Below are 15,070 nucleotides of genomic sequence, written 5' to 3'. Positions count from 1 at the left end.
ATCAAGAGACAACAACGCCGGTTCCCATGCAAGTCTCCCAGTCCTCAACGTCAGTGTGAATCAAACACACCATTCTATTTATATGTATAACAATCTGTTAGATCTAATCCGGATGAATCAATAGAAGTTCATCCTCCTCAAAACACATTGATGGGATCCCTTTAAGGGGCGGTGTGCAAAGTTGTTTGCTTTTTACCGATGAAGGGCAAGGTAGGCACCTTCAGATGATGGCTTTGATACCTCGCTCTGCTCTCGAGCTTTTAGGGAGTGGATTAAACGTTCAGATGCAGGATTGGGATATTTTTGTAGCCTTATCTGATTAGCCCGTGGATGTTGGCCGGGACTCATACAAAAAAACAACACTGCATAAATCTGACACTTTTGATTCTTTCAAGGCCAGTTGCTTTTTGAAAGGGTTCCCCGTAACGCAAAAATGGGTACGATTTAAAATGTCTGGATAATGAATGTTAGCGGGGGGGGAGAGTTGTTTCCAGAGACCGGCCAGCGATGACGTGGCACCGATTCTTATTACTAACCGAGAATAAACAAATCCTATGTGATGTGAGGATGACTGTGTGGCACTGAATTACAAGACTGTCTTGTCAAAACGAGAGACTGACACATCAATGATCTCTGTGTATCAAATGAACAGGGCCCCGCCCTCTGCTCCAGTTCTACCTACACAGGGTGTTTTTGCACGTCTTATCTCCTGTCAAAGCAATTCATCAGAATTACAGGTCAGTCTACAGCAGGAGACACACAGTCTGGGGAGTGAGACGTAATTAAAACGTGTTAAACCTTTTTTTATTACAACACATTGAGTGACATGCATCTAAATGTATTATCCACTCACATAGATAGTTATCACACCCAAAAAGTTACCTTCTGGCAATACAACACTGTGTTTTTAATGCGGGCTGAGAACCAGTCACAATGTGAACACACACGCATACACACAGCTTTAGGGTAAGTAGCACAGCAACCACAACAGCAGGATATATCAAGTCACTCAAGAAGGAACATGTACAACATGTGTTGGCAGACAGACGATCGCTGCACATCAATCACCAGCAGCCGAGTGCAGCTGTGATTCCACATTGGGACAGACAGGTGTGTTGTGCACAGGTGTTTACCAATGACTTTAACGGCTGCCCTTTTGCAGTTCCAAGTGTCCCAGTGAGCACACTGTTATGCACCATACCGGGACCCCTACGGCAAAATGGAATTCAGCCAGTCGAGTTGATTATTCCTACTGCAACGAGCCAGAAATGTCTGCCATGAAAACTAAATGAGTTGCCATTTTGTATCACTCCGTTCATGTTCAAATCAAAGCTGATGGCGGTGATTCACGCCAACCTCTAAAAACATGAAGCATCCCTTGACTACAAAAGTGAGACAGACAAAACAAATGGAAAATGTGATAATACTGACACCGTGTGGTCATAAAGAATGCAGCTGAATTTGATCCTTAAGACTCAAGAAACGTGGCAGACTGGTAGATGGCCGATGGACATTTTGTCATGAGGCAAACAATGGCTCCGCTCTGTTAGTGTGACAGCGAGTAAGCCCGGATAACCCAAAAACAAAGCACCAAAATGGAAGTCGGCCAGGTATTTACAGTGACTGTCCTTTAGCATGATTGTTGTATCCATGATTTTTTATAAGTGATGCAAAAGTATTTTGAATATATTTAGACTGGCTTATGTACCCATTATCACCATTTACCCCAATGGAATATCTAAGCACGCCATAACCTGACTGTAGTAACTGGTAAGTAAAGTGTTTTCCTGTATGGATAATTAACCTATTCACTATTAGATCATGTTAAAAATCTAATTTATCTACACGGAATTTAGTCATTTTGGAAACTCTGAAGCCTCAATAACTTCCTATTCAAGCTTTACCCCCAATAGTTATTCAATGCTCAAGATGCAGTCAAAGTAAAAAACAGACAAACCACTTGTTTAATCAAATAAATATCTTTATTGAAGAACAGTATACAACAAAAGGGAAAAAACAAATAATCCCACCTGATCGACTTCTTCACTTCTTCCCACAAAACTCATCTGGAATAAAACTTCTGCCATGAAAAGGTCAAACATATGTACAAAATATTTATAGTATTCACAGCGTCCATGTACTCTGCCACTCTAGTGTGACATGGCGAGTGCCTGTTTGCGTGCACTGGCGGCGTGGCCTGATTTGACTGGCATCCAGTGGCCATAGGGCTTCCTGCTTTCATAGCTGTCCACTCTGGAAGTTACCTTAGCGCCAGATGAAGCTGCCCCTGTTGGTTTCAGCACGGCGTTCTAAAAGGGACATGGGACATGATGAGGAGAGTATTGACATTAGAAAACATAAATATGCCCCGGAGGGGTTCTTGGTTCTTAACAACAGTATTAGGGGAAAAAAATAATCACTAATACACTGCCATTTAATTCACTTACATTGATGCTGAAAGAGATAGTTTTCCTTTTTGGGGACATCCTCGTGCTGAACACATCATCAAGCTCTTCGTCGCTCTGTTTCAAAAAGACAAGAAAAACCTACCTAGTGAGATATGCGCGTATAACTGATTATGTGTGCTTTGACAGTTTGTTACATTATTATAGATAGATTATAGTTCCCATTTCTAATATTGTAAAGCACTGCATAGTGATTTATTTAAGTTTGTTTCAACACCAACACAGCCCACCCCCCCCACCCACTGCTGTCAAAGACTTGGCTCCATCATTTAAAATCATCCTACAAGGACAGGCATTGAAACAGAAGGAACAAAACAGAAAATGCAAAAAGAAACGAAAAGTATCATAGTAAAAAAAAAAGGATGTATTCTCTGTCTACAGTGGCAGAATGATGGTGACGTAGGTTTCCCAGCCCTCAGCACACGGCTGGTGAACCAACTTATCTTTGGAATACGGAGAGGAGAGTTCTTCGTCTGTTTTTAGCTCTCTTGACAGGGATAGTCACTATAATGCAGTCCACACGCCTTTGCTCCATCAGCGAGTGAAGGATTCTGCTAAATAACAACGACCCATTTCAACTTCAAGCATAAATACATTGAAAATGTCAAAATTCTACTACCTATCTATATCAAGTGGAGTCAGTGTAATACAATATCTGAATTGATCATGAAGCGTCTATGTGAGGTATTAGCATTTATATTGACTGTGTGCACCATGTCTGATAATCTGCATATGTGTTTGTTTAATTGCTAACCTCTAGTTAACTTAAGACTTTGTGAACATTGCAAGGATTATCAGATAAACTTTCACGCAAACACGTATTGTTGTCACCTAAGTCACATGACAGCCCTTTAATCCCAGGTGCCGATGAGTGAAGGAGACCACTGTCATGTTATCTATGAAACAGGAATAAATACAGAGAGTATGTATAACCTCTCAGGGGTCCAAAGGTTAACACAAGTCACAGGAAATTCAACAACATAGCCCTAAAACTAATCAATAGACACCTGTAGGCATTGCAACAACGATACAGTAGATCAGGCAAAGTGTAACTTTGATCAAATTAAGTGACAGCTAGGATCAACTTATATGCTTATTCAATAAAATTCTCAACGCGCCTTACCTTATATTTAACTGTCGTCCTAGATGGGGAAAGAACGGCTGTGCTTTTAATAAGAATCTGTGAGAAAGCCTTATTTTAAGTGTGTATTGTGTTCAATGTGAAGCGGACCATCACTATCAAGACACCCACCTGTGAAGGAGTCTTTTCAGGGTCTTGTCTCACCCATGTCCCTGTCAACACCCGTTTGGGCTCCACCGCCTGCTCCAACAGGATTGGTTCCACATTCTCAGGAAGTTCGCACTTCTCCACTCCTGGGATCATGGTAGCAACGGCCTCTTCAGCCTCGATGGGGATTTCTTTATCTGCGGAACACACAACAATCGAAGATGTATTCACATGTGAAATATAACATCTAATGTAATGTATATTCCTCATCAACTCACCATCCAAACTCAAGTTGACTGAATGCTCTGAAGATCCGGACCGCGAGCTGCTGCTGTTGTTTCTGGCCGGGGACTGGGAAAACCTGCTCACCTCCTTACTCTGCCGGCTCCGACGGCTGGTTGGCCTGGAGTGGGGCCTGTTGCGTCGGTTGTGGGAGTGTCTGGAGGGCGACGGTGAGCCTGACTTGTCCTTGTGGCGCCGTGGCGGGGATCGGCAAACACGACCAGACCCGCGATGGTTGTCACATCGACAGCGGGAGGAAGGTCTGTGGCAACGGGGGTGAGAGCGGGACCGGTTGCGGGAGGAGGACCTGCTGCGGGATGACGACCTGTGGACTCCCTTGCGGTTGTTACGCCTCCTGTGGCGGCCAGCGCTGTCGCTTTTGGACCGCGATCGGGAGCGAGATGATGGAGAGCAATTCTGGTCAAAGGTGACGTTGATACCATCGCTCTGACTAACGTGAGCAATCTCCAAGTGAGAGTCTTCTCCCTTTGCCATTGTTGTATTTTCTGCCACGAGCTGAAATGAGACATACGTACTTTTAAAAAAACATGTTAAAACAACTATCGTAAAATAAATTGGCTGATAATACTACAGTGTAGCACTATGGCCCGTCGTTATATCTTTTAGAGAAGTCCCAGTATAAAATCACGCGTATTCTGCTATGTGTACGCCTGTGATTGTTGTTTTATAACATGGCGAGTGACGCAACCGCTAGGAGAGGCCTTCTAGAAACGTCCGCACGACGCAAGCTAAAGATAGCTAGACAAGCTAGAGCTAACATCTGTTATCACTCCAAAAGACGACATATGCACTTCGTTCACAAATCGTGAACAAATTAACTTTACATTTATATTAACAAATTAATAAACTACACCGAGCGTTAACTCGTGCTAGTTTGACAAAACAGTAAACTTAAGCTAGCCATGCTAGCGGAAGTCACGGGTCTTACCAGGCCGACTGGAGCTTGAAGCCTTTGTTCCGATACCGTCGATGTAAACGCTATAACGCTAACGTTATATCAAAAGAATCACTTTCTTAGATGTATAAAAAGAAGATTGTCCTCGAATAAAGCTCAAACGTGGTAGAAATGTGTTGGTTTGTTGCTGGATATTAGCGAAAACGCGACCGTTTTCTCTTCCGTCGAGGTTGAACCGACTGCCGCCTTCGCTGGTGTGGAGGGACAACGGTTAGTTGGTGGGCGGAGCCACGTCTCTGGAAATTTCCAGTCACGTGTTCTTGTTCGTGTCCCGGGCAGCTTTTAATTTAAATACAGCAGACATAATGGCGGTCATCATAGGTCTGCGGTCGGTGCAAGAAGCAGACCTTCACAGTATACGAACCATGAAAGGTTAAATAACGAAGATATAGTGTTGGAAATTTAACCTCTTAATCTAACCAAAAAAATTGGTCCGACCTGTTGCTTCAGCAATGTTTGAGTGAAATAAAGCAAGACCCCCTCCAATGCCTGCCATGTCTCCAGCGCTGGTGTTATTACATATGTTCTAAATGTTCTCTGCTGTCATATAGTGGAGACGCGAAAAAAAGGCACAATATATCTAAATTCAGAATCAGCCGTAATGGCATTTTAAAGTCTGTGTTTCGGTAATGCATTTATACAACGCCATTAACAATACATTGCAGTGCACATTATTATGAGCAAACAGAGGGCTTCTTACGTGCAACTAAAGATCATCATTATTATGGTGCCTTTGCCCTTTAAATTTGTTACGACATCGGCAGGCCAGCGATCTCGCGATATTTGTATATAACCTCCACTCCTGTTTACTTCTTTGAGTCCTGCCTTAAGTGCCTATTCTCCTTCCGTCCCACTAGCCTAGCTAGTCGCAGATCTCGTTGTGCGCAAGCCACCGTCTTCTGACAACTTGAAACACAGGCAAACACTTGGTGCAGAGATGGACATCCTGACTGTGTTGCCGTCCAGCTTCGGCTATGCCATATTTACCTACCTGTACAGTTGGATCATGCTGACCTACTTAGGAGTAAAAGTCGGGGCCGCCAGGAAGAAGTACGACGTCAAGGTAGTTTGATTTTACTGGGAAATTATTTAAATAACTGCACGAGTTAATACTCAACACGCATAGTTGCATTGTGAGTTTTTCTCACAAGTTGTTCTGGCTATCATAGTATGTGTTTTTCTTCTTCTTTGCAGTATCCCACAATGTACAGCGACAAGGAGCAGGTATTCAACTGTATCCAGAGAGCACACCAGAACACACTAGAGGTGTACGTTCAGTGGCTCGTGTTCCAGACCATTGCGGCTCTCGTCTACCCGGTATGTATCATTTGTACACCTTTTTGCCTCGCTTTTTAGGGCTTGGAAGTATGTTTTTTAAGACTGCTACAATTGTAACCACACGCTGTATCGGATTTGTGGGAGGGGCAAGCAATCCTCATGATCTTTGGCATAAATTCTCCAGATAGCAGAGTCAGAGTGATAAAGCATTTTTTTTCCTTCATCAAACTGTACCACCCTTGCTTCCCCCCCTAACTGTAATTATTTGTTTCTGTGTTTCTAAACCTAGTTATCAGCATCGGTGCTGGGGGCTATTTGGGTGACAAGCAGGTTTTCCTATGCCTGGGGCTACTACACAGGAGGTAAGACTCACATTCTGTTCATGTCATGTGAAAGACCTTTAATGAAGGACAAAAAGGCCCTGAACCCAGTTCACCCACTCGTTTCATCTGTCTAATAGATTGTTTTCCAAATATGCCGATACTGAAATAATAAAATAAGTTAATCCTTTATTAGTCCCGCAGTGGGGAGATTTAGGATTACAGCAGCAAAGGGGTAAAGTGCACACAAGACATAGTACGATCAAAGTGATATAAACAATGGGCAGTAAATAATGCATTTAAGATACAAGACCACGAATATTATGTAGTAGCCTATAAATGTATGCAACATAATAGTACATGTTTCAAAGTTATACAGTTTGAGTGGAGGGGACCGTAAGGATCAAAGCGCAATCTAGCACTGCCAGTAGTCACATAGGTGACAGTGGTCACCAGAGCATTTTTGTTTAATCATTGACAGAATATAGCATTGAGCAAAAGATAATACATTTAAAAAAAGACATGCATGGCTGAGGTCTGAATTGTGGTAATTGTTCAATATACGGGGTTTTACGACAGTCATAGTCATTTAATGTATTATCAACAGACTTTTTTTTAATGTCAGATATTCCCTTGTGAACAAGTTTAGTATTCATTGTTGTTTCATATAATTTTGCTTTGGTGAAAAGCTAGCATTGTTCTGTTTTCTGTTTTGTTCCAGATCCGGCCAAGAGGATGTATGGCGCCTATGGCTACATTGGATACTTTGGTGTCATCTTTCTGTCCATATCTGTAGCCTTGCAATTGCTTCGAGTCTTTTAAGACAATTGTCATCTTGTTTAATCATTTATACTGTCTTGCGTGGACTTTTCAAATGTGTAAACTTAAAAGTAGTTGTACAATGCTTTGTATACTGATTTAAAATGATGATGCTAAACATATTTTTGTGGACCACTAACTTGCGACTGGATATCTTTTCAGTCCATCTATTTGTTGTGAATGTCTCTGTGTGATCGTCAATAAACTAAAGTCGCATTTTCTCTAGCATTCTGTTCACAGTTACAGGCATTACTATGTGTGAGCAATGAAAGGATGAAAAGGCCCCATGTGACTCACATGATGTCTCAGGCACAAGTCTCAGATGAGATTATATAGCAAAAGGCTTCAAAACCCTGTTCAAGTTATTTTTGCAATCAATAACAGATCTAAGAGAATGTTCTGTTGATTGTGTCAAGTATACACCTTTCTCCCTTGTTTCAATAAACAGCATATTTAAAACAAGCTTTTTAGCTGCTCTGCAACAGCACCACTGAAACATAGATAAAGCAAATAGGCCCAAATTCAAGGAAATTAGATGCTCATAAATCCATTAACAACCTCTCCTAAGTATGTTGTTATTATTCAGTTATGTATTGTATTATATGAAATAATGTATAATCTAAGACATGATTTAGTTACAAATGTAACCTACTCCATCTATTTTCAGTTTCGATTCCTGCGAACCGTAATTAACGCGTATGCTGCAATTTATTTTGGAAGTAATAACAAAATCGGCATTATGTTGTTTGGTTGTAACCTAGGTAGCACCACAGGTGTATACGGAAAAGGATAGCACATGTATTGAGTACCGTATTCTGAAACGGTTGCGTTACACCGAAGGAAATGTCCATTCGCTTGTGATGTTGCACGAATTCCAATTCTTTCAATACACCCTGAACGCAACGAGATCTCACCGTATCTGAGGTTCCCTCACCAGACGAGTGTGGGTGTGAACTGCGCATGTGCATGACCGAGCTCTATCGGAAGCAAAGTCTGGCTTATCGAGGGGGTTCGCATCAGAAAACCAAAAGATAATAGGTAAGAAATCCTTACAAATAGTGACATTAACGTGACGACCCGGTGACTCCGGCGGGTCGCGTGCTTCGGCTCGTCACTGCCGGTGTATTTTGAGTTACGCTGTTATTTCTAGCAACTTCGTAGCGAGAAGAAACCTTCAAGGAAATGTTTGCTAATGCCAGCAGCGATGAACAAAAGAAATCCCAGCGAGTCGACACAGCGCTGTTTTTGAATCTCCTGTAAAGTTACGCTGAGTGTTTACAGCCGTAAACCTCGACATCCTTGTTTTGTCGAATGGCGGAGATGTCACCGCGCTGTCGTGTGTAGCTCAAGTAGTTAGTTGCTGCTTGGTAAATAAGCCGTGTAACTGAGCATCACCCTACAGAGGCGGCGCATAAACGGAGAACGTGAGCCCACGTACATTTTTAAAAATGTTGATATCAGATAGAGGGGGTGATGGAATGCGTTTGTTTATTTATATACACAACAATACACACACATTTGTGATGTCGCGAGAAGCTCTGGATTGTTGTTTCCCCACTTTTGATTGTTGTTGAACATGACGCCCTTTCCGCAGAGTCATGTCGGGTTTCCTTGACGGGATCCGGTGCGGAGACTGCGAGTGTAACGTGGACTGGGGAGAAAGGAGAAACACAATAGCGTCCGTAGCCGCTGGAGTTCTGGTATTACCCTCATTGTGGCCGTTAAAGGAATGATACACATAGCTACAGAAGGGATATTTAGACAGGCACTGATTTGTCTTCTTGGTCTGTGTCTGCCTTGGTTACCCCGGGTTACTAATTCTTGCTGTGGGTTCCTGCTTTAAGAGACCAGGATGCAGATTTATTACACGTTTGTTGACACTCATGTTCATGCTGATCACCGAAGCCCTCAGGCTAACTGTGTATCTCGTTGCAGTTCTTCACCGGTTGGTGGATCATCATCGATGCGGCGGTGAAATATCCCGACGAGGGCCAGTTCCATCATGCCTATCACACCTGTGGAGTCATCGCCACGGTGGCCTTCCTCATGTAAGGCAGACTGTGCTCACTGTGGTTTTTCTGCCGGGGAGGGGGGGGAATGGATGGATGTTTGATTCTTCGACCGACAAAGCGGTCACATCGGAAGGTTTCAATCATTTGGTGTTTCTTCAGCTCACAGCCCCGTCCCCAGGCCTCTCATCTGTCACAGAGGTTGCTAGAGTTGGTCATGTGACCCACGTGCCGAGTCACATTAAGCCTGGTGGATGTATATTGGGGAGGTAGAGGGTGTTTACTCCCCCCTGTCTCTTCAAGAATGGTCTCTGATGTCAGCTGTGCCAGATACTTTCTCAATCTTTCACCAACTTAACCGTCTCCGTGACAACTGAGCAACTTGAGGGCTGTGGGACGGGGCTGTGAGCTTCTGAAACGCCAAGTAAGTGGAGCTGGTGATGGTAAAGTTTTGGTCACATTGGTATTTACCACCTCGTTAGTTTGTTTGTGTAGTCCTTCAAACAGTTCTCCAACAGTATCCAGTTATCACCATGGGGTCTGTCAACATAAGCAATTGGGTACAAGTAGTTTTTGATATGCTTGTAATTATTATTATTTTTTTCATCATCTCATTGGACACCTCCAGGATAAATGCGGTTTCCAATGGCCAAGTGAGAGGAGACAGCTACAGCGAAGGCTGCATCGGACAGACGGGTGTGTATGACGAACTCCTTGTACTGCTGGATAAAGACTTTCTCACAAACGCTTAATTCTTCCCATTTATTATGATGGTTTCCTCACTGTGTATTTTAATACCGCCACATCTGGTTCCTACAGTACTTGCATCCTAATTTTAACCAGTTTTTTTTCTTGTTCCACCGCTACGATATACCTGCAATAAAAATACAACCCCATATAGAATATCCCTGTGCGGCGTCGCCCAGTAACGCACGCGTTCTTATCTGTGTTCTGCAGGCGCTCGAGTGTGGCTCTTCATCGGCTTCATGCTGGCTTTTGGCTCCCTCATCGCCTCGATGTGGATTCTGTTTGGAGGATTCGTAGTGCCTCGTGAGTCCGTTTTTTCCTCTCTCTCGCATCTTGCACTGACGGACAGTAATCGGTTTCAGTGTGTGACATTGTGAGTTTTGAAACTTGCAGAGAGGAAAGAGAAGCCGGTACGATGCGCTAACTTAATTTCCATGTACTGTGTAAAGCAAGCAAAGTGTTGTGCAGCCCAATCGTGAACAGTTCTCTTCACCTACCAAATGTGGCGCTCCTTCAAATTGTAAATGCATCCTCATTTTGTAAGCTGTACATCTGTTGTCTCTTGCAGAAAAGCCCGTCGTGTACCCCGGCATTGCCGTTTTCTTCCAAAATGCGTTCATTTTCTTCGGGTAAGTTGGTGGTCCTCCGCCGGCGTCTTACACCAAACTCATGCTTACACTTTGGCCACGGTGTTGGTTGGAAGTATATTTCTCTTACACTGTCTTCCTCTCCTCTGATTAGGGGTTTGGTCTTCAAGTTTGGACGTACAGAGGACCTGTGGCAGTGATGGACCCTGTGTGTCTTCATGTCCACTGTTTATACACTCAGCTTTCTATTATTGTATGAGACAGGATGCTTTTGTGGCTATCCACTTTATCTAAACACCTTTTTAGCTTTCAAATTAACATTTTTAAGTTATATTGTTTTGCTGTATAGTGGCTCCACCAAAACGAAGCATAAGTTTCCTCAAATGTTTTTTGAATATTTTCAAATGTGGCACCACATATTTAAATTTGTCTATTTGCACTCGGACTGTGTGTTGTGATAATAGTTTACAACTAATGTGTAACAAAATGTATTTTTTGGGAAGCTGAAGGGTCCACTTTTCCTTTTTGGGTAGACTTGCTTTTATGGCATCCTTTAATTTGGACAGTCTTTTAAGTGGAAACCACATACATTATTGTGGTACAACACATTCTTGAGGGCAATATTTCCTAATACTGTACACATTTACTGAGTGTAACCATATAGGGTTGCTTGTGTTTTTCCTGAAATAACAATGTCAGCTCTTACAATTTTCAGTCGTCCAGATTTATTGTTGACGGTGAATCAGCTCACACTGCTGACATGTCAACAGTGGTTTGACGACTGTAGGTTGTCAGACTTGTACCGGATTTTTGTATTTGACTGCAACACTCACCCATCTGCTTGTGTAACACCCGAGCCATGAGGTCTGTTTATGACGACCACGGCAGCATTAAACGGCGACATACTGGGCAGAAAAAGAGTCTCGCGTTCATGCTTCCACAGTTCCATCCAGAGTTTGCTTTTTATTTTTTTGTATTCAAATCTTTCGCACATAAAAAAAGAAAATATAATAACTACTTTGCATGACAGTAAGAAACTGTATGAAATGGTATACATCACACCAGAAATAGTTTGTTCTATTGGTCCACTTCCTTCTCCGTCCTCTTACTTCTTCACAGCAAGATGGGGAAACTGCAAGACATGAAAACATGTTTGACCCGTGCTGATTTAAGATTCTACCCTAAGTATGACACAACACAATACAGAGTCCATTGCTGTGTAGTATCATTCTTCATCAGGATATTTGATCTTTTCGGTGCAGTGAAAGAATTATGTTCAGCTCGACATTTGTTTTTAAGAAGACAAAGTTTTGATTGCCTACCTCCCAGAAAGCCTGGTCATCAAAACATTTGTTGTCTTGAGGCGGTCTCCAGAAGTTCCACTTGAGTAGGAGCCCTTTAAAACAATGACGTAGAAGTAATTAAGCTTACAAAAGGCAAGTCTCCTGCGTACTACGGTGTAGATGCAGCTGTGGGGGTCAACCTACGCAGTGTAAAGAGGTGACATTTTACTAGAATCCTGAAAAGCTAAAGTAGGACACGCGTCGGGTCCAATTTCCCTGTTGATGGCATTCTTTTGCGACTGAATAATTAAGAATGGACCTTCTGTCGTCTTCTTTGATTGTGCCAGACGGTTAATAATAGAAACCGTACTGAGGAGAAGACTTACCTGTAATGATGCCCATGGACAGACTCAGACTGATGGTGATGAGGAGAGAGCAAATGTGAAATACGGCAAACCGGACCGCCCTGCGAGACAGAGGACTGATTACTGACGGTGTCGCCCCCCTTGTGTGAATGTCGTACGACGGGGTGCGCTCTTACACTGTGGGGTCATCGCAGGCTTTTATCTGCAGGAGGAGGTGTGCCAGCCATCCCAGCAGGCCAGGGAGTCCATGTGTGCTCAGGAGTGCACTGGTGTCATGGCACTCAAATGCAAGAAGCATGTGCGTCTGCAAAAATAAGATCTTAGGACTATAGCTGTGCTGGGCAGATGATTTACTTAAGGGGGGGGGTGGGGTACATGGTGATCATCACCTTGAGGTATCGTGATACAATGGTCGACAGAACAGCAGCAGTGAATCCGATTGTCATGGCTTCCCATGGCTGATGGACCGCTGACATTGAGACCCCGACAGCAACACCACCAGCGAGGATAAATGACTGCATGTGGACCTGACAGAGGAGTGGAGATATACGCCCCATTATAAAGTAAACTTCATTGACAAAAGGCTTTTTTTTCGTCCCGTGGTACTGAAGCCGATAACATTCACTACAGCCAATAATGACTCTGGTTATGGAAGAGAACAACGTTGTGTTGACATATCAAGTGTCAGAATACCGGGTTGAGCTTTCCCTTGGGGCTGGAGAGCATAGACACAGCTGCTGCTGTGACAGCGCTGACAGCCAGGGCCAGGTAGGTGCTGCACACGGCCCCCAGCTTCCTCCACGGACTGCGATGGTCCACGAGGACTGAATTAAAACTGGGCCAGAACATCCAGAGGAACACCGACCCTGGAGAACCGAGGACATGGGATTCAGATTATTCTTTTAACAAGGTGGACTCTTACTAATTCAGGGTTTGAACTTGAATCTCCAGTTGAACAATCCCACTTGCCATCCTACTAAATCCCAATCCGGCAGCAACATCAGAAAAACCTATAAGCCTATCTGCTTTACCCAACATGGAGAATAATCCTGCTTGGCGGTCAAACTTCTCTTTTTCAAAAGGCTGCAGGGATCCTTTCCGAAACAGGATCCAGGTCAGGGCGAGTCCAAAGAAGGCCCCGAAGATGTGAAGCAGCATGATGCTGTTTGCTGCCGGGACCTAGAGTTAGAACGCATCATTATAAGGTAAATTATGAACTGATGGAAAGGTGACACGCTGGATTGGAAAGTTGCTCACCTTCAGCAGAGTCTGGAGGAGCCATTGATTCAGGACAAACCCTGACACCTCCAGCAGGGCGATGAGCACGAGGTGGACTGGGTTGGTCTTCCCCAGCAAGGCTCCAATTGAAATGAGGGCCGAGGCTGCGCACATCTCCGCAACCACCAAGCTGTATTAAAACAATGTATACATTAGATCTGTGAAATGTATACATTAGATCTGTGAAATGTGTATATTAGGTTTAGAGTACTTTGTGAATTTTATTGTGGTTTGATACATCTCTGTTCAATTTGGTGACACTTTATTTTGCTGTATACAAGCTGTAGATATACTGTGACAAATGGATTCATTAGAGATCATCAAACAGATGTGTGACATCACATTTTTTTAAAAAGCGATAAAAATGACTGCCTCAGCCGGTGACGTACCTTCTCAGATCTGCCCTGATCTTTCCCCTGTAATACCAGGACTCAATTCCATTGAGTATGACAGCCCATTGGGTGGCCATGACGGCTACGAGGAGGTTGAATCCAGTGGCGCTGTAACCATACCGCACTAGAAAAGTGCCCAAGAAGCCAAAACCTAGAATCACCATCACATTCACATCCTGGAACTCTGCAAAAGAAAGCAAATAGTAGAGGCTCAACAAGTGAGTTAAAACCTCTCAGATACTTGAATCACTATCCAAATGTTGCGTCAGCTGCGTTTTGGCTTACACACCAATGTACAATAGACAACCCAGGTCATCTGTTTCTAAAGAACCAAAAGCTGCATGGTTGGTCTTATCACTGGCTAACTGCCACCCCTCCCCATACTAGGATTGGTGTCTTTTTTTTCCTTTCGCTTTTTAACCTATATAGGTATTTATATAGAATTTATGTTTTGTTGATGAACTATTCACCTTTCAACCCCTGTTGCATCTTTCAACAGACAACACCCCCCCCCCCCCCCCCCCCCCCCCCATCCATCCATCCATCCAAACTCACTACTTAGGCCTACCTGGGTAAAAGCTGCTGAAGGTGGTCCCATCTGCTTTTATATTGCTTCCGACCTCAATGTAAACGGCATATATGACGATGAAGCCTATCTGCAGTAAAAGCAGCAAAGGTGCCAGACGGGACCGCAGACTGGGTGCGTACCGAGGAGCCATCGGACACGTTCCCTGCGCCCTTCACTCCAACTGATGCCAGTGCGTCCGCCGCGCCTTGAGCAGGGCGCAGCCCTAAACGTTTTCGTATTTATCAACTGCTCGCCACGAACTCGTCTTTCATGACCGATATCGGACAGAAGCGTCAACACGTTACAACTCGGTGGAGCGGCTTGATTTAAAGGTCTGCACCCAGGCAATGATGGTCATGAGGGAAGTTTATTTGGATGCTTAAAAGAAAAAGGCGTCATTTCAGCCAGAGAGCAGCAATGCACCTTAAACATATGAACCATAACTATTTATGAAAGGATTGCAGTCATGTTTA

At 43.6% G+C, this 15,070-nt stretch overlaps 4 protein-coding genes across 9 annotated transcripts; 2 read left to right on the top strand and 2 right to left on the bottom strand.

The window, feature by feature from the left end:
• Window positions 1-2,101: 2,101 nt before the first annotated feature.
• Window positions 2,102-5,173, bottom strand: rsrp1 (arginine/serine-rich protein 1). 6 transcript variants are annotated; one of them, XM_034563222.1, is made up of 5 exons: window positions 4,925-5,171; window positions 3,972-4,491; window positions 3,718-3,890; window positions 2,448-2,522; window positions 2,102-2,309 (listed from the first exon to the last, which is right to left on the bottom strand). In XM_034563222.1, exons 2-5 carry the CDS (start codon window positions 4,468-4,470, stop codon window positions 2,151-2,153), a joined length of 906 nt encoding a protein of 301 aa, XP_034419113.1. In that variant the 5' UTR covers window positions 4,471-4,491; window positions 4,925-5,171; the 3' UTR covers window positions 2,102-2,150. The 6 variants fall into 6 exon arrangements, 1 of the variants encoding a protein (XP_034419113.1); XR_004611872.1 differs by lacking the exon at window positions 2,102-2,309 and adding an exon at window positions 3,297-3,361 and having other exon boundaries at window positions 2,488-3,019; window positions 3,589-3,890; window positions 4,925-5,173; XR_004611871.1 differs by lacking the exon at window positions 2,102-2,309 and adding an exon at window positions 3,297-3,361 and having other exon boundaries at window positions 2,488-3,016; window positions 3,589-3,890; window positions 4,925-5,173.
• Window positions 5,174-5,756: 583 nt separating this feature from the next.
• mgst3b (microsomal glutathione S-transferase 3b) lies at window positions 5,757-7,594 on the top strand. Its single transcript, XM_034563223.1, has 4 exons — window positions 5,757-6,014; window positions 6,146-6,268; window positions 6,519-6,591; window positions 7,271-7,594. Exons 1-4 carry the CDS (start codon window positions 5,889-5,891, stop codon window positions 7,369-7,371), a joined length of 423 nt encoding a protein of 140 aa, XP_034419114.1. The 5' UTR covers window positions 5,757-5,888; the 3' UTR covers window positions 7,372-7,594.
• Window positions 7,595-8,277: 683 nt separating this feature from the next.
• tmem50a (transmembrane protein 50A) lies at window positions 8,278-11,629 on the top strand. The gene is made up of 7 exons (XM_034525224.1): window positions 8,278-8,406; window positions 8,963-9,068; window positions 9,304-9,416; window positions 10,006-10,073; window positions 10,335-10,427; window positions 10,693-10,753; window positions 10,866-11,629. Exons 2-7 carry the CDS (start codon window positions 8,967-8,969, stop codon window positions 10,909-10,911), a joined length of 483 nt encoding a protein of 160 aa, XP_034381115.1. The 5' UTR covers window positions 8,278-8,406; window positions 8,963-8,966; the 3' UTR covers window positions 10,912-11,629.
• A 20-nt stretch (window positions 11,630-11,649) lies between these two features.
• rhd (Rh blood group, D antigen) lies at window positions 11,650-14,843 on the bottom strand. The gene is made up of 10 exons (XM_034525223.1): window positions 14,598-14,843; window positions 14,027-14,213; window positions 13,617-13,767; window positions 13,391-13,538; window positions 13,053-13,225; window positions 12,749-12,886; window positions 12,536-12,663; window positions 12,381-12,460; window positions 12,034-12,107; window positions 11,650-11,843 (listed from the first exon to the last, which is right to left on the bottom strand). The coding sequence occupies exons 1-10, from the start codon at window positions 14,746-14,748 to the stop codon at window positions 11,817-11,819; spliced, it is 1,257 nt and encodes a 418-aa protein (XP_034381114.1). The 5' UTR covers window positions 14,749-14,843; the 3' UTR covers window positions 11,650-11,816.
• Between the last annotated feature and the right edge of the window lie 227 nt (window positions 14,844-15,070).

The sequence above is a fragment of the Cyclopterus lumpus genome, chromosome 22 (genome assembly GCF_009769545.1).
Source record: "Cyclopterus lumpus isolate fCycLum1 chromosome 22, fCycLum1.pri, whole genome shotgun sequence".
NCBI lineage: Eukaryota > Metazoa > Chordata > Actinopteri > Perciformes > Cyclopteridae > Cyclopterus > Cyclopterus lumpus.
Note: the sequence above shows the minus strand (reverse complement) of the source record. Positions and strands in the feature narration are given on the sequence as shown.